The sequence below is a fragment of the Python bivittatus genome, unplaced genomic scaffold (genome assembly GCF_059951505.1).
Source record: "Python bivittatus isolate LINGU-HERP-01145 unplaced genomic scaffold, Pbiv_v1 ctg000690_np1212, whole genome shotgun sequence".
Lineage (NCBI taxonomy): Eukaryota > Metazoa > Chordata > Lepidosauria > Squamata > Pythonidae > Python > Python bivittatus.
The window spans coordinates 18134658-18158041 of record NW_028277096.1 but is presented as its reverse complement, the minus strand read 5'-3'; the positions used below and the strand labels follow the sequence as shown (position 1 = coordinate 18158041).

General features: G+C 41.9%; 1 protein-coding gene across 4 annotated transcripts in view; it reads right to left on the bottom strand.

Annotated features, from left to right (window-relative positions):
* Nucleotides 1–23066, bottom strand: part of HEATR6 (HEAT repeat containing 6) — a 28264-nt gene extending 5198 nt beyond the window's left edge. The window contains exons 1-17 of one of the 4 annotated variants that reach the window (XM_088152261.1): nucleotides 22562–23066; nucleotides 20697–20807; nucleotides 20164–20304; nucleotides 19147–19262; nucleotides 17567–17681; nucleotides 15811–15912; nucleotides 14299–14361; nucleotides 13273–13553; nucleotides 11234–11411; nucleotides 9070–9276; nucleotides 7630–7729; nucleotides 6211–6566; nucleotides 5243–5365; nucleotides 4578–4664; nucleotides 3979–4113; nucleotides 2167–2289; nucleotides 333–457 (exon numbers count right to left, since the gene is read on the bottom strand). In XM_088152261.1, the coding sequence (XP_088008387.1) occupies nucleotides 333–457; nucleotides 2167–2289; nucleotides 3979–4113; nucleotides 4578–4664; nucleotides 5243–5365; nucleotides 6211–6566; nucleotides 7630–7729; nucleotides 9070–9276; nucleotides 11234–11411; nucleotides 13273–13553; nucleotides 14299–14361; nucleotides 15811–15912; nucleotides 17567–17681; nucleotides 19147–19262; nucleotides 20164–20304; nucleotides 20697–20807; nucleotides 22562–22828 (2630 nt within the window). In that variant the 5' untranslated portion in view covers nucleotides 22829–23066. Of the gene's footprint in view, nucleotides 1–332; nucleotides 458–2166; nucleotides 2290–3978; nucleotides 4114–4577; nucleotides 4665–5242; nucleotides 5366–6210; nucleotides 6567–7629; nucleotides 7730–9069; nucleotides 9277–11233; nucleotides 11412–13272; nucleotides 13554–14298; nucleotides 14437–15810; nucleotides 15913–17566; nucleotides 17682–19146; nucleotides 19263–20163; nucleotides 20305–20696; nucleotides 20808–22561 lie in introns of those variants that run through there. The other 3 variants (XM_088152260.1, XM_088152259.1, XM_088152262.1) reach the window with 3 other exon arrangements.
* Nucleotides 23067–23384: the final 318 nt, after the last annotated feature.

The following is a 23384-nucleotide window of genomic DNA, read 5'->3' as shown; positions in this document are numbered from 1 at the left end:
GAAAATCATGTGACTGCGACTTAGGATTTTATTTCTACCTTCCATACTGTACAGTATTAATTCTGCTTGTTGCAAGTAAAAATGCACGCTGGCTGCGAAGTACGCAAATGATGGTCACGTGCCTGAGACACATCACAACCGTAAATGCAAAGTTGTTTTTTTTTAGGACCATCGTAACTTTGCACAGTTGCTGCACAAAGCAGTCAGTAAACAAGGACTAACTATAATGTAGCGTTGCTTTTTTGTTTGGAACTTGTGCTCTGGGAACTTGGGTTCGGCATTAGAGAAAGCAATAAAATAACAGAAAGAATAATCCTAAACCAGCAACCTACTTGTTGATGATTAGAGTGTCTGTCAGATTGCCCAAAGACCAGGCTGCTTTGGCACGGACATTTGGAGAATTATCACAGAGTGAATTCAGAATGGTGTTGGCTGCGTCAGCAACAAACATCACATCCTAAGAACAGATGTTGGTCATTAATATATTGTTATTTCCCCCCCCCCCACTATTTGCTATGTATCTGTGTAATTTCTTCCTTGACACAATGAAAGTTTAAGAACTTGCCTTCTGCTCTAAGGAAACAACACTGTCCTACATTTCTACCCAGTATGTTCATCATCTGATTAATCTTTAATTACAGATGACTGTATCCAAACTTGTCTGGTCCCCTGATGTTAAAACAATCTTGGAGTATGTTTTTATTTCATAGCTAACACAGCTATTTAGAATCAACTGCAATTGCTTCAACCCACCACTTATTCATACCCTCATCACAATCTTATCTTTAAATTAATTGCTTTTCTGCACTTGCTGGTGACCTTGTGACTCTACTCTACTCTTCAATACCACACCCCACTTGACTCTCCTTTCTTGCTGATACTGACTTTCTTTTGTAATCTCCCCCAACCCCATTTCTACTTCAACTACTGTGTTATTTAGTCTTGCATTTCTTTTTTTCCCCAGGAGATAAACAGACAGACACACAGACATACACACATTCATTCATTTCAAGTTTTATAAGGCCACCCAACTCAGATAGTGGACTCTTGCTTACAACATAGAAGTCAAGGTGATTGTGGTTCTTGGTAACTGCATCTCTGCAGTATTCTCAAAAGTGGGTTGCCACTGCTTTTTCCTAGATGTTTCAACCCCCCAATCTGGCCTACCATCCTGGCGTTTCCTGGTGCCTGCCACTTAATGGCTGGTTTTAGTTCCTGAGATCAACCAAGGTTGGCTAGATGCTGCCATCTGCTGAGGCAAGAGACCTCACTTGCAAACAGAGATTTAAATGCCTGATTTTTTTTTTTATTTGGAATAGGACGCATCACACGGCTCCCACCCTAATGACATTCCAAAAGTCTTTGAAGACCTGGCTGTTCTCCCAGACTTGTGGCTAAGGTAAATGCTGAGCCTCTGCCCTGTTGGTTGTTTTTTTCATTACATATTATGTTTTCCAGGCATATGTTGGGAGGAGGGTCGGGATGGGGTTTGCTTGGTTTTATGTTCCTTCCTACTTTTTAAGGAATAGACATCTGGAGTCAGGCGGCTCTAAAATAATAACTATTATTTAACTATATAATAAAAATCATCATCATCATTATCTACGGTAAAAGGAAGCAAAGAAAGTACCAATAGTAACAGGCACCTTGGATGCAATCCCAAAACAGCTGGAGCACCAGTTGAACACCATCGGCACTGACAAAATCATCACTAGTCAATTGCAAAAGGGAGCTTTACTTGGAACAGCTTCCATCCTGTGATGATGCCTTTAACACTATCAGACAACAACATCTGCCTATCTCAGGTCCTTGGGAAGGACTTAATAGGTGGATAAAAATGCCAAACCCAGTCTAAACATCTGGCTGACTGTGCGACCAACTGTAATAAAAAATGATGCAGCGAAGATTCTCTCCATGGTGAGGGATGTCTGTTGAGACTGAGGGGCTTTTGTGCAAAGGAAAGGAGTGGCTGCAAGAATCACTCTGATCTGAGAACAGATCTTGTCAACTGCTCTTTTACAAAATACTCAAAGCCTTTCCCAGCTGTACAGAACAAGCTTCCTCCATCTCGAAGTATGACGCTGCTTAGGTGCTGGTTGCAGAAGCTTCATTTCAGACCCCAAAAGACAGACATAAAGCAAAAACCAAAGCAGCTCGTGGTCTCACCTGCTGAAGGCATGGGAAGACAACATAGACCCCAAGCGCCCGTGAAGCTGCAGCTTTCACCAGAGGATTCTCACTGTGGTTGAGCCCAAGAAGGATCGTGATGCAGAGGATCTGCTTGTCATCCTGCATCAACAACAGAAAGAAGCCACCCCTTGAGCACTGCAAAACAAAACTCAATCTACTAAAGGGTTTCACCCCAGGATTATCGATGAGTAAATTAAAATACCAAATGTGGAAACTGAGGTAGCGTCAAAGGACGGCAAAGCACTGTCACAGTGACTTACTGGGGGGTGGGAGGGGAAGCCAGAAGCAATATGGTTCTAAACAGATATAGCTAGCTACCATAGTTCTGGGATCTTCAGAACCCAACAAGATATGTTGCAGGTACAGTGAAGATCAGTTTAAACATCACAGCAAATAATGCTATAAAAGCTTGACCGTGGATGAAGGTAGTATCTAAACTGACAAGCAAGGATAGATGAACAAGTGGGAAATCAATATTAGGAAGAAGGTATGCCCATCCAGCTAGCCATAGTTTGATGCTACTAACAACTACAGTGATGGCTATACTTGACCTTCACACTGTCTGATGGAGGTATGGGTGAATTATGAAGCTGAGCTGAGGGAAACAAAGAAACAGATTACTAAATCTTTTATTGCATTTTGTAGGTGTGGAACTAAAAAAAAAAAATTGGCTTCTTAATGATTTCCCATGTGGTCTGAACTGCATCAGTAACGCAAACAGCACCCTTATTTATTTATTTATTTATTTATTTATTTATTTATTAATTAAATCTCTTCCCACCCATCTCCCCCAGTTAACTATGTTTAAGGCATGTGCCCAACAAACAAGCCCCACTTGCTACAAATTGTACCCAGCCATGGTTTATTACAGTTTGTAAATGTGTTTGGATGAGATGGGAAGCCAAACAGCATGATTTAATGTGTTATGTGAACATGCTCAACGATGTAAAAGACTGCAGTTAAGCAGAGAAGGCTGAAATCCATGGATTACAGGCGATCTCAGATAATGTTCTCAATGACCCAACTAGAACTTTAAAAACTATGCATTACACATGGAATGTAGAGAGTTGCCTCCTGCCATGGAAGCAGTGTATCAAATTAAAATATAATCTTTAGAATAGGCCAAGAATTCTTGGATAACTGCACTCATGCCAAGAATCAGGGAACCTAACTTCCTGAACAGAATCACCGCTCCTGTTAACAAAGCTTCCCTTTTCTGATTGACCATCTTCCCATACTACTGAGTTGTTACCAAACAGAAAGACCATCCCATAGCTTCTTCTAGTAAGACAAGAAAGGGGAGACCAGATTACCAACTGTCACCTAGGCAGCGCTCCCGCCTAATGGTAATAACACAACACTGGCTGGTTCAGGCACATTTTGGTTAGTATGTCACAAGCAAGCTAGGATCTCCAATATAAAGGCTACCTTGCTAACCGACATACTGTAGCCCACATCCTATCAACCAGGAGGTACCCACAGTATAATGACAAACTTAGGAAACTGTATCAATTAAATATTACCTCCTGCCTTTAATTTCCTTTCCTTATAACTTTTACTCCTTTATCTATTCCTTACCCAAGGATACGTATGCAAATAGAAAGACCGGATATAAATCAAGCAATAATATTGGCTTGCAACATGAAGCGACAATATGCTATTTTGCCAGCTTTGCCACCTCAGTGACCCTGTGTGTCTGTCAGCCAAACCAAACAACATTTACTTATGATTTTCAAAATCTTGCATTTGCAAAACAAGTACAAACACAGGTCTTAGCGATGCACTTACGGGGAGACGGCTGAAAGCTTCTGGCAAAATAGAGGAGAGGGCGTCACAGGTGCTGGTCTGGAGAGTGGGGTGCTCAGAGTTTTGGAGGGCAGCTGGTAAAGGTCCATTCAGCATCCTCATCCAGAATGTCACAACCTACACAGTGGAGAAGAGAATCCTTGCAGTTTCACTGACAGGGAGATTTTCTTTTTTCATGAATGAAGTAAGGCAAGTGCTACTGTTTGCAAACACACACATCCCCCATCAACAGAAAATGGCTTCAGTTGTTTTTCAAGGCAAGACTTGATTCCTACTGATTTCACGGAGCAAATTATTCAATCAGGCTTCACTGGGAGGAAAGCAGGATTGTGAATTTTTGCCTTCCTTCCTTTGAGTTGTTTTCCATTCCAGCTGCCCTTTCTAAGAGCTTAATTAAGAACTAGGGCTCAAGTCTTCTTCATTCATCTTTCCTCCTGAATTTTTATCCTTTCATCATGATTTATAGGGACCTCTTTACTACTGATGGTTAATGAAGCTACCTTAAAAACTTTTTTCAACTGGAGATGGTGGAAAAACGTTTCAGAAAATCTAATACCATAATACTACAGTACAATACATACCAAGTCAACGGGTACCCGTTGATCTGGAGCAGCAACTAGGCCTGGCTTGTGCTGTTGTATTACACCCACTCCAAGTTCATCCAGAAGCTGCCAGAAACAAGAAAAAGAAAAGAATATTATGGATTTGTAAAACAAGGTATCATACGGATAAAGATATACTGGACTGGAACTCATATTGTAATAAATCACAATGTGGTTTGTTTTGGATTAATTTATTCAACTGTGGCTTATGTAGTAACTAGTTTAACATGAATCCCATTACTGATAAGCATTCCTTTCTTTTAGAATATGTCAAGGAAAAACAAATGGGGCTTTAATACATTCCCTGTTGGTTACTTTGACATGTTCTCATATTTTTTGTATGAATAATATTTAATTGTGACACCGAAGTATAATTTAGGACTTTAAATCACCAAATGGAGTTGCTGACTCACAAAATAGGTAATTTTGAATCAAGGCATTATTTAATACAATCTGGCACAACTACTAATTAATTTTTTTAAAAAATCACGTTATGTTTCTTTAAAAAAGGATTTCCTATAGGAAACATTTTTTAATCAACAAGGAATCAATATTGCTATAAACTAAATATCATTCTCTATAAAATAAGCCCTAATAAAACAAAAATATTTTCTCCAAAGCTTTGGATGGACATTAGTACTTACTTTTGCCCCGTGGAGCTGGAGAGATGGATCTGTTTCCTCCATGCATTTACAAGCCACTTCACCCAGTTCTAGCAAATAGCTTTGGGAAAGGGTAAAATAGCCCTTGACAAGCAGTGCTAAAACCTATAGTGAATTGAAGCAGGGAAGGGAGGGGAAGAAACATAATGGGAGTTTTGATATTTGATAGGAAACTTAGACCATGACAGTGAATGTATCTAAACTGTTGTCTAAATGTTATTGTCAAAACCAACTGTTATCGTTGATGGCTGCCACTTTTTCATTTTATTCTCGTTGTATATTCTTATTTTTATTTTGGATTATTACATTAATATTTTTAACTGTGTTCACCACCCAGAGTTGTTTATACAAGCCGGGCAGCTATATAAATTGAATAAAATAAACTAAAACATAAAACAAAATTAAAATGACAATTTTTGTCAGCTTCATTATTTGAAAATTGAAATAAATTATCCAGCATATTAAAAGTGAACAGATTTACTGTCACCCCGTGGGCTTTCAGATGGATGAATCCACAAACTGAACACTGTTTATTAGGTATCCACCCCAGAGCAAGATTCTATTATCCAATGCAAAAGTTAAGTTAGGATAGTGATGCTAAGAAGGCACCATTCTCAGTTGTAACTGTCCTGGGAATGACTACTGCATCGCTTGAATAATTTTGGAATTTCCAGAGCAATGTTACAGACGATCATGTTTGTGTTCCAGGACTTCAGGCCTACTGTTACCATTTTTTCATCTCTATCTCTGTATATTTATGGATATAATGCACATTTATAGACCTTTTGTTAATTAAACTATCAACAAAATATAACTATGTATCTGACAACATATGCTCCTGTGGGCAACATTAACTCCCTTGGTGTCTCAAAGTTTATTAGCACTCAACACCATCACCAGCCTGCCTGTTCTATCAGCAACCAGCCGGCCCACTCCCCTTATCTATATACCTGCAGCGCCTCCAGCCGAACTGGAGAGGGTTCATATGTGCTAACAGTTGACAGACAGCTGGTGTCGCTATCTGAATAGGAATCTTCCCGGGGCAATACAGCCAGAGAGATGCAGAGACGCAGAAGCCAACAGGGCTCGGCTGGTGTCTTCTCCAGGGCAAGCGGTGACCCTCCTGAGACCAGAGGGGGTTCTCTGCGCCCTTCAGATGCACTGGAATGGAGCAGAAGGATGGATGTGCCATCACTCATCCCCAAGGAGCCAGGCTGCTGCAAAAGGAGATGAACTTCGGGCAAAGGGGCTTGAGCCGATACGATGGAACCTAGTAGCGTCAGACTTGACACTCGTACGTTAACGTCTAGTAATAAAAAGAGCACAGACGGCACACGTGAAGCACCTATTCTAAGCCAAAGAAAGATGGCACCATAATGCATCATGGGATTCTGGAGCAAGGAAGCAACTGCCGCTGATTGGTTAAGTTGCCCTGATGTCACAGAGGAGCCCGGAAGACCAAACCTATTGCCTGAACCACTTGAGAAGGTACCCAACCACCAGAATGGGCCTTGAAAAAGATACAGCAAGCCCTTCAAAAGATGGGAACCATGAAAGAAGGACTGAAAAATGGCACCGTTCAGCTAAACACGAAGGAAAAGCAGCTTCACATTAAACAGCATTATTCATCCTGCTTTTGCATATTGTGCACAGTGGTTCCATAGTCAACATTTAGCAAGGTCTCCAAAGTTAAATCTGTCCTTCCACCTCACAGAATTTTAGCTCCAGGTTCATGCAGAACTAACACTCCAGGGATAAAGCTGGCCTACATCTTCCATATCTTTGTCACAGCAGGCTTCCCATGAAACTCCTGGCTGAACTGGGATGTAACACTTCCTTTCCAACAAGTTATTCTCTTTTGAACCGTAATGCAAAAAGTCTGTTTGGTACCAGAAACAAAGAGATGATGCTCAGCAAAAACAGACATGAAGCAATGGAAAATCTGTTTTGTGGGGCAGCTGCATGGGGCTTCACAGTTCCTTATGTCACTGATTATTAACATTACATGGGAGTTCCCCACATCTACACAACTTTACATGGATGGCACACAACCAGGTATACCAGAGCTAACCAACTTCCTAACAACTTCTATGGAGTCACCGAGGTGCACAGATTATGTGCTGGCAGTGTTCCTGTGCCTTTTAAAAGAACAAAACCTGCGCTCTGAGAAAAACCAATCCAGGAGCCAAACCGCCACAAACAGATGGAATAAACCTGTTGGACATCACCCTCTGATGCTTCTGCAACTGCGACACGCAGCATTGCTTCATCCAGAACTTGCAACTGGAGAGCCACCTACAGTACGTTTTCCTGCAAATAATACCAGTAACAAAACTGCTGCACAAAGGACAATGTGAAACACGGCATACCTTTATGTTTAATGTAAGGCTTGATCTGGTTCCATACCCTTGACAGCAGACCAGGCTTTAAACGGCTGTATGGTACATTTGAGATCAAATTGGCAAGGCACTGTCAACAAGGAAGAAAGATCAGAAAGTGTGACAGAGGGATTAGGACTTCCTGGGGCCGAGTGTTATCCGTAAGCAAGTGTACCATTCTGCATTGCAGAACCAACCGGCCCTGAGGCCTTTGGCGTGAGCTGCAGGCCTGGTAAGAAGATTCCATATCCTTGAAGTATACAAATCCTTTCATTTAGCTGAACATAACAGTGTTCCTTGCTTGAAGAACAAATTGAAAAGAAGATGGCCAAGAGAGTGGGAGCTACAGAGTTGCCATCCTTGTAATTTTATGCTGTGCATGTTGTGTGTATTTGGAGGGATGTTTTTGGGGCGGCACTCACCTGAATGGAAATCCCCTTTGGACTGCTTGGGCCAACTTGGATTTATTCGGGCTGGAGGACTGTGTTGGAGGACGGCAGCACTTGCTGTCTTGCGGCGTTGACCACGCCCACTGCCCCCCCCTTGTTTGTGATCTTGGCTTTTTTTTTAATTTGGCAGCAGCTTTTTGGGGTCAGCTCCTGAGGGATTTGCTGCTTGGAGGACCTGTTTGGGCTGCTCTGGAGGACCGCTCGAGTGGTTTCTTGGAGGAGTGGGCTGAGGAGTGGCCCAGAAGATGGGCCACACCAGAGGACAGGCTGCTTTTATCCTTTTGCTGGGCCTGCCATACCGGCTGCGGTTTTGAACTTAGCAGTGCTAAGGTCCTCCTTTTGCACCATCTGCTTTGTTGGATGCTGGGGCTTTGGAGGTGCAAGCAGTGGCCAGGCGAGGGCGGGGTTGCAGTAGAGTGGCAGACTACTGTGGACCTCCCTCCACCACAGAGGCCTTTTTGCCTTCCCTCCAGTAACCTCAAGGAGGAAGAAATGCTGCAGCTTCTATCTAATGGTGAAGTGCCTGAGTGCTGGGCTGTGGGTTTCCCATTGTGAGCTGAGTATTGACTCCTCCCTCTGGGTGAGAGCCAGAGATGGACTTGGGGGGGGGGGGGTTGAATGGGAAGGGAGCCTCGGCCAGCTCGTGGGAGCAGCAGGGGAGGGGTGGGTGCCTTTGAATGTTAGTGTGAGTGAGTCTGAGTATGTTGATTCCTTCTTCTGGGTGAAGTTAATGTTAAGACAAACATTTGCAATTAACTTTGAATAATCGTTTAGATAAAAGAGAGCCACTGTGACACAGTAGTTCAAGTGTTAAATGGAGCTGTAATGATCAGGAGAATCTACATGAAGCAATCTAAGAAGTCTAGAAAAGTTCTACAGAAATATTCTCGTGAATAGTAAGTATTACTTTTCCATCTGTCCAATTGTAGGCAGAACGAGTACCCTAGTAGTATAAAAGCAACTTCTGTAGACAAACTTTTACCTTGATTATCTGGGTGAGGGTTTGGGATGATGATTCAGCTACCAGAGCCAACAGCAGACAGCGGTGAAGTTCTCGAATGCTGGATGCAATGCTCACTGAGAAGGGTGTGAACGCTCTCTTGTGATCATTTGCATCTTCAGCAATGGACAGGAATTGCTTGGAACCTTCCAAAATGGCCGAGAGAACTTGAAAGGCACAGGCCCGTGTCTGCAACAGGACAAAATCATTAAAACGGTTCAAGCGAGGCACCTGATGGATCCGGATTATTTTCTACATCATTTCTCAGGGATACCGTTGGAAGTCCTGGCTGTCCTGTGGAACACAGAGATGGCCAGGGCAGTTGACATGATTGCTGCTTAGCATGCTCTTCCTCTAGCAAAAGCTCAAAAGCTCTTTGGTGTACAAGGGAGCTGAAAACAGCGAAATAAGCGATAAAGGGCTGGAGTGCCAGTAGAGGAACTTCCAGAGTGAACTGGACTGAACACAGGGTAGGGCTCTCTTTAAGACCCATTTTCAATCCCACTCCATTGCAGTGGGTGCATAGAAGGGGGGTCTCCATTATGTCTGCTTAACTCCTGTGAGCAGTTTTCATCGTTCTTTTCAAATGAAGTCAACTGGACCCACCTCAACTTAGGCTCCAGTGTTGGGGAAGGTCATAAGGTGGTAATCTTGGCCAATGCTTGCCCTGTTCATATCGTTTCCTTCCAGCTTGTAGATCTCAAGGACACAGATAGATTATGTGGAAAGATGAGGATCAAATTGGGACTGGACTCCTGATCACGAGAAATTAATGCCTCCTTAATGAGGAATGTGAAGGCAGTTATACAATTTCTATTGAGGAAGTGCCTTCTGCACCCACAGGATCTTTAGAACTATAGACTAGGCTCAAATCTTCCATTCCTGGGTAAGGTTATTGAAAAATATATTATCTGGATCCATTTCAACTGGGGGTTTGTCTCAGATATGACAATGATATAGTTTTGGTAGCCTTGGTGGGTGATTTATACCAGAAAGTAGACTGGGGAAGTTTCTCCTGGATTTCTTGGTGGCTTTTGAGACCATTAACCATGGTATTATTCTGGACCACTGGAAGGGTTGGGTCGCAAGCATACTGCTTTGCAGTGTTCTGGATCTTCCTATCAGAGCACAATAAAAATGTGGTACTGGAAGTTGACTATTCAACATGTAGGTCACTGATGCATGATTTGTTTAACCTGGTAACCTACAGCTGAAATTAAATCCATACAGAATGAAGGTGATGTTGGTAAAGAAAAAAACAAACTTAAGGATTGCCTGTTCTGGATGGAGTTACACTCCTCACAAAACAAGTTTGTGGTTTGGGAATGTTTCTTGATCTTCAGCTGTCCCTGGACCTGAAGGGGACAGCTATGGTGAGAAGCACATTTACACAACTACAGCAAAAACATCAACTGCAACCTTCCTGAGCATGTCTGATTTAGCTATCCACACCTTGGTTATATCCCTCCCTCATGTCTGGCCCTGCTCATATATGTAATGTGCTTCCCCCATTCCTTTGCATTAGTATCCTAACACTGTGTCTTTCCCATTAGCCACAAAAAGGTTGTCTGTCCCAGGTTAAAGAATGAGAGCTCTCACTAGGAACCAGCCAGCCAGCCAGCCAGCCAGCCAGCCAGCCAGCCAGCCAGCCAGCCAGCCAGCCAGCCAGCCAGCCAGCCATCCATCCATCCATCCATCCATCCATCCATCCATCCATCCATCCATCCATCCATCCATCCAATTTCTAGGCTGCCTGACCCCAGAATGACTCTGGTTAACTGCACAATTAAAGACAGATAAAGATATCATAAAAGAAAAGAACAGCAGTCACCCAGAGGGAGCAAACTAAAAAAAAAAAAAAGCATATCATTCATCCCATCTCCTGACTTAAAGGAACTCAATCACAGGCCAACTCAAGACCTGGAGGGGAAAGCCAGGTTTTTCAGGCTCATTCAAAGGTGGGTATGGTGAGGGCCTTAAACATTTCCAAGAGGATGCTGTTCCAGAAGGTAGGTACAACAAGAGAGAAGGTTCACTTCCTGGGTCCTGCTAGATGACACTACTTAACTGATGGGATCCAAAGGAAGGATGGACTGTTGGACTGTATGGGATGGGTAGACATGACAAAGATAACGAATACTCTTACCTTTGGGGAAGGATCTTTTAAAGCAATTGTCATCAAAGACACTGTCTGTGGGCTTCCTATTCCAGGGACATCAGGAATAAATGCTGACCAGTAACCATAGAGGACTTTCTTCTCTATGGATTTCACAGTGGAAAGGAAGCAGGTTAAAGCCCCTTGGCGAACTTTAGCTTGGAAAGACCTTGCATAAAACAAAGACAAAATGCAAACAGGCAGGAAAAAAAAACTGATTTAAGACCTTAAATAAACGGCATTGCCGTATTTGTAAAAGCAGGGGTGAGGAGTCTGTGATCTTCCATGTGTACTGGACTGCAACTCAGGTTAATCTGGCTATTCTGGGTGGAGCACAATGAAGCTGGGGGCTTCTGTCTCTAGAAGGCCACCTGCTCTTCAACACTAATCTTCAGCTTTCAAAGACAGAACTGCACACAAAATGAGAAGATTAAAAAAAAATACTTTCTCAATACAAAGACCTTTCAGTCTAGTGTATTTTTCTTACTCGGCCAGAGAAGATGCTGTACCTTAGCATAAGCCTGAAGTTCAAACAGAGAAGGTTTCTGGGCAAAGTTATTAATTTTGTACTGGAAGCTCAAAGTGACATATCCAGTGCTTCCTCCTCCTATTTTTCCCCACAACAGCCCAGTGAGATAGGTTTGGGGGAAAGAGATTGACTGGTCTATTCTGCATATAAAATAAAATATTTTAAAAGCATAGAAATGTTTTTGAAAAAAAAATACAGAATACACAGTATACTAAATTACAAAATATTCTTCTGAGATTCCTCAAAACAAACATTTCCTAACATGAAAATAATCCAACACTGACATTAGGTACATGCATTCAAAAATTTGAATGTCGAACCCATAGTCCAAATAAGGTTTTTGGGGAAGTAAATGATTTCAAAAGGTGTGAATGTCCCTTTTGTATGCAAGAAACTGCTTGTGAATTGGACAGTTTGATTTGGCTAATATGGTAAAGCTAAATGGCTTATATGGTTGAACCTGGTGACCTCAGACATCCCAGTCACTGAATTCTAGGGTGAACCCAGTGTTGAAACTGAATATTCTTCAAATATTTTCACACCCATTCTTATCCATTGCTGCGAAACGTGTGTGTGTGCATGCACATCCTTTAAGTCTTGTGGAACCTTGAAGACCTATTCATTTATTGTGGCATAAACTTTCAGGGACTACAGTCCACCTGAGACATGCCTAAGACATACTAAATATGTTCAGCTTTTACAGATGCCATTACATTCTGTTATTTCGACAAAAGTGGTAGATTATAAAAAAAGATATTCTATCATGTAAGTGTTCTTTGAGGGGGGAAATAGGTGTTGGATATAATTTTAAAGCACCAGAAACAATTAAACTTCCAATTTTTTTTTTAAAACAGGTCCAGCCTATCATAAAAGGCAAGCTATTTTTGAGGATAACAAAAAAGAAGGAAGAGGGAAAGATAGTGAGTGAAGATAAGCCAGACTGAACAGATGGCAAATAATTACTATTAACACCTCCCCCCCCCCCCCCCAAAAGGGTAAATCAAAGGAAAGGCACCTCAGCTACATTAAACTACAGGCAAAAAAAAAAAAGAGGAAATTCAAATTTAAGAACAATTAAAAGGCTTGACACCGATGTGGCAAAAAGTCTGTGCCATGTTTCCCCAATCTGGTGCTGTCATCAATTGCCAGATACCACCTACTTGTTTTATTTATTTGAATGTATTGTTTATGATGATTTTTGTTGCCATGGTTATTTTGTTTTCATGGATGTAAACTGCCATGTGTCATTTGAAGTTGGCAGTATATAAATCAGTAACCTATAAATAAATGAAAAAACCCTCTCTCTGCTCTTCCCAATACTTGTTACAAACAGGGGCGGTGAAGAAACTGAAGAAAGAGAGTGAGAAAAAAATATTTAAACAGATCTGTGTTTGAACAGAACTCAAGTCAGATAGAATTCAATAACACAGCTATAAAATGAACAAACTTCAACACTGTACATAAAAATGACTGAGGGGGTAGGGAGGTTGTGATCACAAACCTTGTTTTGCTCTGCATTCCACCTTCAGCATCAGAATATTCTGAGTCACTGCTGCTGATTCTCTTCCAGCCAAAAGCGTGGGAAGATAAAGGCTCCTTCACAAGTGAAGCATATTTGTCACTCAGTGCCCAATTTGAAATCTTTGAGCCCTGATCTTGCTGTAACTCTTCTCGTAATGCGGGTTTCTCTCGTCCACTTCCTTCAGCACCGCCTCGCTGCTCTTTTGCCTCTTCTTCCAACTTCCCCTTCTTTGGTTTTCCTTTAGGTTTTTTCCTCCTGTTCTGTTAGCAATAGTAGTGGGGAGTATATAAATTACAGAAACACAACTATTTTTAATGAAAGATATTATACACAGTCCTGTTTAATCAATCCAAGCATATAACATTCTTTTGAATACTAACATAGAATAGCCTGTCCATGATTTTCTCTAAGCATCAAGGAATTTATCTTGACTTAAGAGGCCCTGAACAACTTGGTATCTTTGTCTAAGGCACCATGTGGTTAACGGTGCCTCCTACTCAGGATTTAATGCATGGTAAAATTAATATTTCACAACAGCTGGTTTAGAAATCGATCCTGTCCCATTTCAGACCCTCTCTTTGGCAAGCAAAAGTTTCCAGTTCAAATCCCTGGCATCTCCCGAAAGCAACAGAAAATTCCTGTTTGAAAATATGAAAAGAAGCTGTCAGCTAGAACAGATCTTCCTCTCATAGCCTGCTGCCCTCCAGGATGTGTTGAACCTCTCACCCCCAATGAAAACTGCCACTGCCTAAAGGTTATGGGATTTACAAGTCCCACCTTTCTGGAAGCAGCAATTCATGGAGGCAGATGTAGCCTCATAAACAGTGGCTTCTCTTGACAGAGTTCCCTGCCTCTTCCATGCACTGCTGCCATCTGCCTTTACCGAAACACTACGTATCCTTCAAACAGATAAAAAAAACAGTACACATCTTCAGCCCAGATTACATTCAAAGGGGCTTAGGTTTAATGTACCATGCACACAAACAACAATAAAAAAAAGTTTACCCCATTTGGTTTAGCACTGTTCGGTTCCAACTTCTCTTGCTCGACTGGAGCCCTGCTGTCATACTGAGGAAGAAGTGCTGGGTATAAGATGCTGGGCATTTCTATGTTCACTCCAGGAAGCCCATGAAACATGCATTTCTAAAGCCATCAGAGAAAACCCTAGACATTAGTCCTATATTCTATTTAGCAGCAGAAGCAGCAGCAACAAGGAAAAACTGTTTTTTGCAAAGAACCTTTAGTCACCCCACCGAGCAGCTGCTTTTGTCTTTCTCTGAAACAAGTTTTAGGCCATTCAGAATCCTTACATTATTCCTCCCAATAAACATTCCTAGATTTGTTAAGGTACACTGCCACAATAACGTTTTACTGGCCAGCATAAAAGTGACTGTCTATGCTCGCAGTCTCAGAAATCATGGGGGACTTAACACACATTTGAAACTCTATGAGCATTTGCTCTAAAATAATGGCTTTTTTTTTTACTTTGTTCACCAAAATATAGTACACTGATTCAGATCATGTGCAAGGCATTCTGTATCAGCTAGCAAGAAAACAAAGAAACAAAATAATCTATTCTTTTTATCATCCTTGGATATCATAATTTTATAGTACACAATGTAACTATCCTAGGCGATAAAAGTCCAATGGAAAGGTTTTCCCAAACTGATCAGAATCCTATGGATACCATGGGGTATCCAAACTCTTATTAGTTGATCATTTGTTCATAATAGCACAAGTTTCATCTGCAGTTCCAAAAAGCACAGTGAACTAGTATTCGTGCACATGGTAGCTGAATTTGCACTTCACACTAAGTCATGGTTTGCTGAATAAACCATAATGACTTGGGCCACACCCATATCTAAGCTAAAAACCATGTTGTGCAAATAACATTTATTAGATTTACACACACTGCACAAAGCCCAAACCACAAATCATATTCTGGTTTAAGGCGACATGTGAAACCAGCTGTGAACTATCTTTGGACATCATGATCCACTATGGATTATTGTGACAGATGTCAGTCTGGCTTCCCTCATTGTTCATACACAGTACACAAACACCCCCCAGCATGGCTTTAAGATTAGAAATTTTCATTACTATTTTAGAATTACCCGTATTCTGCGTGTCACCCATACTCAAAACTGTGGATAATATGATTACAGAAGTTTCATAATCCATGATTTGAAGCTGATGTGTTTCAAACATAGATACTATTACTCCCATTTTAGGTTTAAGCAACAAACTAAGCTGTGATGTACCTAAAACAGCAGTAAAAGTTCCTGAACATTTCCTCACAGCCGTGCCAAGAGAAAAAAGCAAGACTGCTTGGCTCACTGCTATCAAATAAATTATGGCTATTGTGGCTTGAAGAATTCTAATTTTAGAAAGCAAAGCCATTTCAAAAGCATTTTGCAAGATCAGAAGGAGGGGTGTCAAAAGTTTTCCAGGGCTGTTTTAGGGCACTCACAGAACCTCTATAAGACAGGAAATATTTCCACTTTAAATCACTGTCACCTTTAATACAGCAAGGAGAGAACCAAGGTGATCTGTCTGGGCCAACCTCATCTTTCCTCCATTTAAGAGCGACTGGATTCCTTTCAAAGCATTTTGTAACAGCTGGAAGGGAAACAAAGGACAATGACCATCCTGGGATAGTACAACTCTATCATCCAGGGTGCAATTTCCTAGGTGATAAAAGTCCAATGGCAAAATTTTCCCTCAAATGATCACAGTTTGAGAGGTTGCTATAATATCACACCCAACTCTAGTCCCAAACTCAGTATACGATTTAGATTAAGCAAGCTTTTGAGCTTATGTAAGAACATTCCACATGAAATCAATTTCTAAATGTAACCACCAACAACTAATTAACAAGCTTAGAGAAAACTCCCCAAAGGGAGCACAATAATATAGGCACATGATTTCCATTATATGAGGTCCCAATTTCCATCTTTTGAATCTCAGCTATGGATTTACAGCAACAAGATAGATCCTGAAATGCTTTGCTTGAAACATACTTGCAGGAAAGGCCTATATCTTCATTAATTAACAGCTTAAGCCCTGTCTGAGAAGACTGACTCAGGGCATCAGGATTGCCCTAATTAACCCATTCCAAACAGTGATCAAGGAGGCCACACAACACCTGGCTATTATTTATCACGGTCAACTCAAGGTAGTGTACAACAGCAAAGAAAAAAAATCAGCAACTTCACTCCAAGAAGTCAAAGAGCTTTGTTGAAAACTGATCATCTTGTGATATTTGGGGCTTTTTAAAAGTAATTTGAGGCTATACTTTTAAGATGCAATGGATATTCCAGATGGACAGGTACCACACTGACAATATCCGCACTATTTGAGATTTAGAAGCCACCCAATTCTGGGTGGCTTACAGCATTAAAACTAAACAAAACAAAAAACTAGGCACAACTCATTCACATCTGATAAAATTCCACAAAGGCTTGGCACCTACCCTAACCAAAGGCCTGGGGGAACAGCCAGATTTTCAACAACTTTGAATCTCTACACAAAGAAGTTTCTAATGGCAAACCCACTCCAAAAACAGCAGGCTAAAGTGGACTATTTATATTAGAATTAGTCAGGTTTCAGATCTAGTTTTGGACCTGAGGCTATTTCGACAGACAAGTTTTCTCTACATTTCCCTAAATCTAATGAGGTTCCCTGTCATGCTGGGGATGCTGTTTGTAGCAGGTCCGTTCTCATGTGTCAGGGCTGCATACAGTGTTTCTTCTGGGAACCAAGGTCCCATCCCGTGGAAATTACTGATAGAGATGGAGATTTGGCAATCTGAAGCAACAATATAGGCAAGTCAGGTTTATTTTTATTTTTCATCAGTGAAAGGAGGAGGATGTGGAAACTGCAAATAGAAATCAGGGTGAAAGACAGACAAAAGAAAAGTAACATCCTCCAGAAGGTGGGAGAGTCTGATGGTAGCCAGCTAAAGGTATGCATTGGTGGGGCTGTACTCTTCCTGACAGATCAGATCTGTACCTTGGAAGTGCTCCTAGACCTGGCTATGCTTTTTGACTTTCAAACTATGCCTACTGGAATGAGATTAGGGGAAAGAATGGAAACAGTGGGCCTCCCACCCTTAAAACCTTTTTTTAAAAAAAGGATTGAAACAGTTCAGTCCACCAATCACAAAAAACCAGATGGCATTCTGCAGCTCCTGAAAGTAGGGAGGCTAAGCTGTGACACTCCAATCTCTCCCTTATTGCCCACCTCTATCCTAAAGAATCTTCTTTGTCCTTACCATGCAAAAGGTGATGTCATCTACTTCATTTCCTTTGGAAGACTGTAAGACGCTCAAGAAAGCCTGAAAGCAGAGCTCTTTGTAAGATTCCTCTAGGTAGGGCTGTCCAGGTAGACTAAAACACAGGAGATGCAAAGGAGGAAGATGAGTTGCAAAAAAGAAGCAATGCTTTTATCTATCTGTTTAGCAAATGCAGTAAAAGCAAGAAGCAACTACTTCAGATCAGAAAGGTCACAGTATCTGAGACTTCATGAAAGGGGGCAAAATACTTCATCACCTGAAATAAGGAGGGAATTTATTAAGAAAAGCAAAATCTCACTATGTTATTATTCTTCCAGCTATTAGACTACTTTCAAATGTGAAGTCAGGTAAGAACCTAAGAATATCTCTGCTGGATCAGGCGAAAGGCCACCACAGTCCAATACTTCGTTTCACACAGTGGCCTACCAGATGTCTCTAGGGTCCTTGCAAGCATGAGATGGAGACCCACCCTCTCCTGTCATTGTTGCGCTGCCACTGATATCTGGACGGCATTTGATAGACCTGTTCTCCATTAATTCCCCTTAGCACCATCCTAGTGATCATCATCCTGTCTTAGGGCAATGCATTTCACAGATGGTGTGAAAAAATATTTTCTTCTGTTTTGAATCACCTTCCAAACAGCTTCATTGGGTGCCTTTTTATTCTAGTGTATTGAGAGGGAGAAATCTTTTTCCTGTTCACTTTCTCTGGGCCGTGTATGATTTTACAGAGTTTGATAATGTCCCTTCTCTCAGTCAATTTTTTCCTAAGCTAAAAATCTCCCCAAGTGTGCTTTGCCCTGTCTTTTCTGCAGAAACTTTATACAGACATTCTGTACTGTATTTGCTATTCTGTTCTAGAATGTTACATGCTAGGACTTCCAAAGCCTAAAATCAAGAGTGCAGTCAAGTGATAGCTAATTCATTAACACAGATTTCTTTTACAGCTATTTGGGTTCTCCTGTGTAACAGTGATCAAAGAAAGAAAAATGTTAAGAATAATGTTATATAGCCTGATGGTGACTGGGTTCAAATACTACAATTAGCCAAGACTTGCTGAACAACACACAGAGGCTTTGTTCACACAAACCAATAAGCCATAACCTTCAATATACAAACCACAACTCTGGATTCATACATTGGACAAAGCCATAACCAAATAAATCACACTGTGGTTTAGCATCATGTGTGAACTGAATACCAGTTTTTCAAAAAAAGTACTCTTCAGTGTGGGAAAAAAATCACCTCCATCTCCACTGACAATATGTTTAAAGCAATTAAATCACACAATTAAAAACTAAACATATAAACACAGAGCATTTGGGCTAGAATCTTAACAACAGCTATTTGGAAGTGCTATTATTACAGTGAAACCACCACACTTCCCAAAAGTGTGCGGTAGGCTGGAATGTATGGGCATGTTTATCTGTGGGCCTTAAACTTACACATTTCCTGCACCCCCATCTACCCACAATACTGAAATGATTGCATCCTCTAGCCCTAGAACAGGCATAACATAATGGAAAGGACTCAAGCCACGCCTGCTTGCTTAAATCATACCTGAGGCACAGGTTGGCCATGCTGTGAATTGCGGCCCTTTTCCGTTCAGGGTCGGTTTGAGCCGGGCTGCTGAACTGCATCAGAAGTCCATTTTCCCCCAGCAAATCTGGGAGATACTTAAAAAAACACCAGTCAACACACACTTGTTGAACAAATTGGGGAAAATGTGAATCAGAATGAATTAAGCTACACAACAAAAGCATGCTTAATGCATGAATTCCAGGGGCTCAGACACCTTATCTGTTCCTATGGGTTTTAGAATGAAATATGTGGGTTGCTTGGGCTAAAAGATAAAAAAGGTGGAAGTTGCAGATTTCATTTAGGGCATCTCCTCATTGTTTCTCCCATCATCTCATCAAATAGCAGGAATTATTCTTGATTAGTTAGTATGGTATAGGAAATCTCCTTTATTTAGCCACAGAGCAGCCTATATACCAACCTGCATTGAGCTTCAGTTCCCATCACTACAGATTATTGCCTATATTAAATAATGGGAGCTGGACCAATATATCTGAAGGGTACTAAGAAAAATGTGTCTACCACAGAAGATTTGAAGTCTCCCAAAGAACCCAACACATTTTTTTCTAAATTTCTAACTTTTCTATGCTGTGAAAGTAGTATAAAAATATCAAAACAAAACTGAAGATGTGGAAAAGCTACTCAAGTACTCCAGATTATTTTCTGTCAGGAAGATTCAGAACATTTCCACTAACACACCTATCTTCAAGGAATATACCAGATCCTACAGTTTGATTAATCCTTCTGCTTGGAGCCACTGGGTAGATCCATAGGGACGGGATCAACTGTGAACCCATTTGTTTATGGTTCTGCTATTCGGATGGCAATTCTCAGCAACAGGCATTGAAATTTCCTTTTAACTTGCATTCCTTCTCCTCTGCTATCAACACTACATCTACAATGTCAGCCAAAGAGCACAATCTGGAACCCTGTTGCCTCTGCAATGGGCAGATAGAAAAAGTTTCTAACCAAGATATTCAAAATTATGCTCCAATCCACCTTTTGGCACTTGTGTCCATTGTTGTAGACAGATGCTGCCAAGGCCTGCAGAATTTCAACGTGTGTCCAGGTGCTACACTTTCTCAGAGCAGAGATGAAATAAGCCAGAAGATAGTTCAGGCTCTCTTCATCAACTGCAACCTGCAATTGCAGAAAGAAAAATGAAATTAGCATAATCTTGCAACTGATGAATTCAGGATAACAGCTCATTAGGCAAGCAGTAAATAAGTTTCATTAACTATTGTTTCCTATCAGTAAAAAATGCATGTCCAGAAACAGAAGGATGGTAGCAGTTGATAGACCCACTAGCTGTCTCATCTGAATACTGAGAAGGGAAAAAAGTGTGCTGCATTTATAATATCTATATCATATTCTAATGGTAGCATAACAACTACCATTCTTTCACAATACTTAAGAATACTCAATATACTATCAAGTCAATGAAAATAACATTAATTATGAGCATTTGAAACCATACCTGGCTTCAATGTAGGTGTTCCATCAGAATGTGGCAACAAATATACCTTTCTTACCTGGAATCTGTTGAGCAGCTGATGAATTAATTGGCACACTTTGTTGACAAGATGTTCTTGATTGAGCTGGACTAGTTTACAAGCTTGGACAATTAGTTCACAAACATCCTGCTATATAAAAGATGACAAAAAAAGGGTGCATTAGTTACTTTTAATGCCCTGAAAGTACACAGAGAAGTGAGATAAAACTGAATGTCAAGCCTATGATAGGGGAGACATAGATTTAAGTTCATACTCATTCATGGAAACTCTAGACAACATGAGCCAGTCAATATCTCTGAACCCAACTTACCTCATAGATTTGTTGCTGTGAGGATAAAATTAGAGGAAGGAATACTACAGAATGATGGAATAAGAAAATATCTCTCTCAGTCCAACCCACCTCACAAGGTTGTTGTTGGGAAAATAGGAGGCAGAAGTATTAGATATAATTGCTGCCTTGAGATATATACAAAAAAAGGCAGGAAATAATAACGACAACAGACAAGCACTTCCCACACAACACCCCTACCAACAACTGTTGATAAGAAAGACAAAAAAGTCTGGATAGTGAACACTGCAATACTTGGAGACAGTAGAATAGAAGAGAAAGAACTGGAGAAAATCACAAGATATAAAGACCTGCAAATAGAAGTAGAGCGACTGTGGCAAAAAAAAGCAAAGATAGTACCAATAGTAATAGGTGCCTTGGGTGCAATCCCAAAACATCTGGAGCACCACTTGAACCATCAGCATTGACAAAATCACCATTGGTCAATTGCAAAAGGCAGCTTTACTTGGAACAGCTTACATCCTGCAAGGATACCTTTAACACCATCAAATAATAACATCTGCCTATCCCAAGTCCTTGGGAAGGACTGTCTAGGCGAATAAAATGCCAAATCCAGTCTAAACAACTGGCTGATTGTGTGACTAATAGTAGTAGTAGTAGTAGTAATAATAATAATAATAATTTTTTAAAAAAACCTCACAGATAACCCCATCTGCAGATAAGCTGAACCCAATTTTTGGGGTGTATTTTGGCACCTAAAATTCTCAGCTTATTTACAAATATATACGGTACTCGTATAAATGCAACCTAACTGCCTTTGAGTCCGTGTTGACTCCTGCTGAGTGCCTAGGCAAATCCGTGCCGTTTTCTTGGCAGGAATTTCAGAAGTGTTTTGCCCTTGCCGTCTTCCTGGGGCTGAGAGAGAGAGTGACTGGCTCCAAGTCACCCAGCTGGCTTTGGGACTAGAACTCACAGTCTTTATTGTAAGGTTACGGTAACAGAATCTTGCAAGATTGAAAGCCCTTCTCCCCTCCCGTATTTTTATTCTCCTAAAAACTAGGGCAGGACCCTTCTGAGACCCTTCCCACACCCCTTTCCTTCTGTGGGCTGAGATATCTTTTGAATGACAGTTGTCTAGGCTGCGGTTCTTCCTCCTGTCTCCCAAGTCATTCCCACACACCGTTACGCTGCCGTGGCTGGTTTCTTCTTCCTAGGGCCAGAAAAACTGGCCCAACATCGCCCAGCTGGCTTTGTGCCTAAGGCAGGACCAGACCTCATGGTCTCCTGGTTTCTATCCTGGGGCCTTAACCGCTGCCCCAAGCGGGCCCTCAAACTGGCACCCCCAATGGATGATTCCGGAGACCCACCCTTGCTTGGAGTCTATTTCCTCCACCCCATCAGGCTCCCCTTCAAAGCCTCCCTTCTCCCCTTTCTCCACGTCTTCCGCCTACAATTCCTTAGTCCAAGGCTGGATGCCCACCAACGCCTCCCTTCACCCCCGACCCGCAAGGAATGACGGGAAGGCCGCTCGTCTTGCCCGCCGGGAGGGTGCCACCGGCTCCCCGCCGCTCCTCTGCCTTCTCCAGCTACTCACCTCGGGCTTCGTCCCCCACGGCGCCGCTCCCCCCGGGCCGCAGGTCTCGGAAATGAGCTCGTCGAAGAGCAAGTGGAGCTCGGTGCGGCGGCGGCCGACGTTCTCCCCTCCCGGGGCCTGGCTAGGGTCGGGCGCGAGCCGCAGAGCCTTGACCCGCGCCAGGTAGCGTTGCAAGCAGGGCCCGGATTCGGTCCAGGGGAGGTTCGGTACCGCTGCTGCCGCCATCGCCGCTGAGTCTATTCCAGCCATGCAGGCCTCCGCCGCCATTTTCGCAACTCGGCTGTCGGTTGCTGGGGCAACCGGGCCGAGGAGGGACGCGGAGGCCTAGCTTCCGGTTGAAAGCCACTATGGACTGTACAGGAGGCCTCCGCAGACGGAACTCTATGGTGAAGCAGCTTCCGGGCCTCTCCGTGGAGCGCCTCCTGGGGGCAGTGTGCTCTGATGGGCTGTGGAACTCGAAAGCATGTGATATCGTTATTGGTTGGAGAAGTCCTGAAGGTCTTCCGAGATTCTTCCTTTTATTTCAGAGGAAAGAAAACAACCATAATTAAAACGTTAGGGTTGTTCCACAACCGAGAAACTCGGCTTAATCATTTAAATAATATATTTAAATACGGAGACTAAGACTACCATATCTGGGCTGCAAAACTCCTGACCACCGCTAGAGGGCCAAAATAGTTTTTTCGGTATCTCTTTGTTGCCCTCTTGTGGCCCTTTGGATGCTTGCAGGCCCAATATGGCTCTGGACTAAGGACTCATAGTTTATTTCTTTATTTATCAAATTGATGGAGCCCCCCATCTCACAAATGTGACTCTGGGCGGC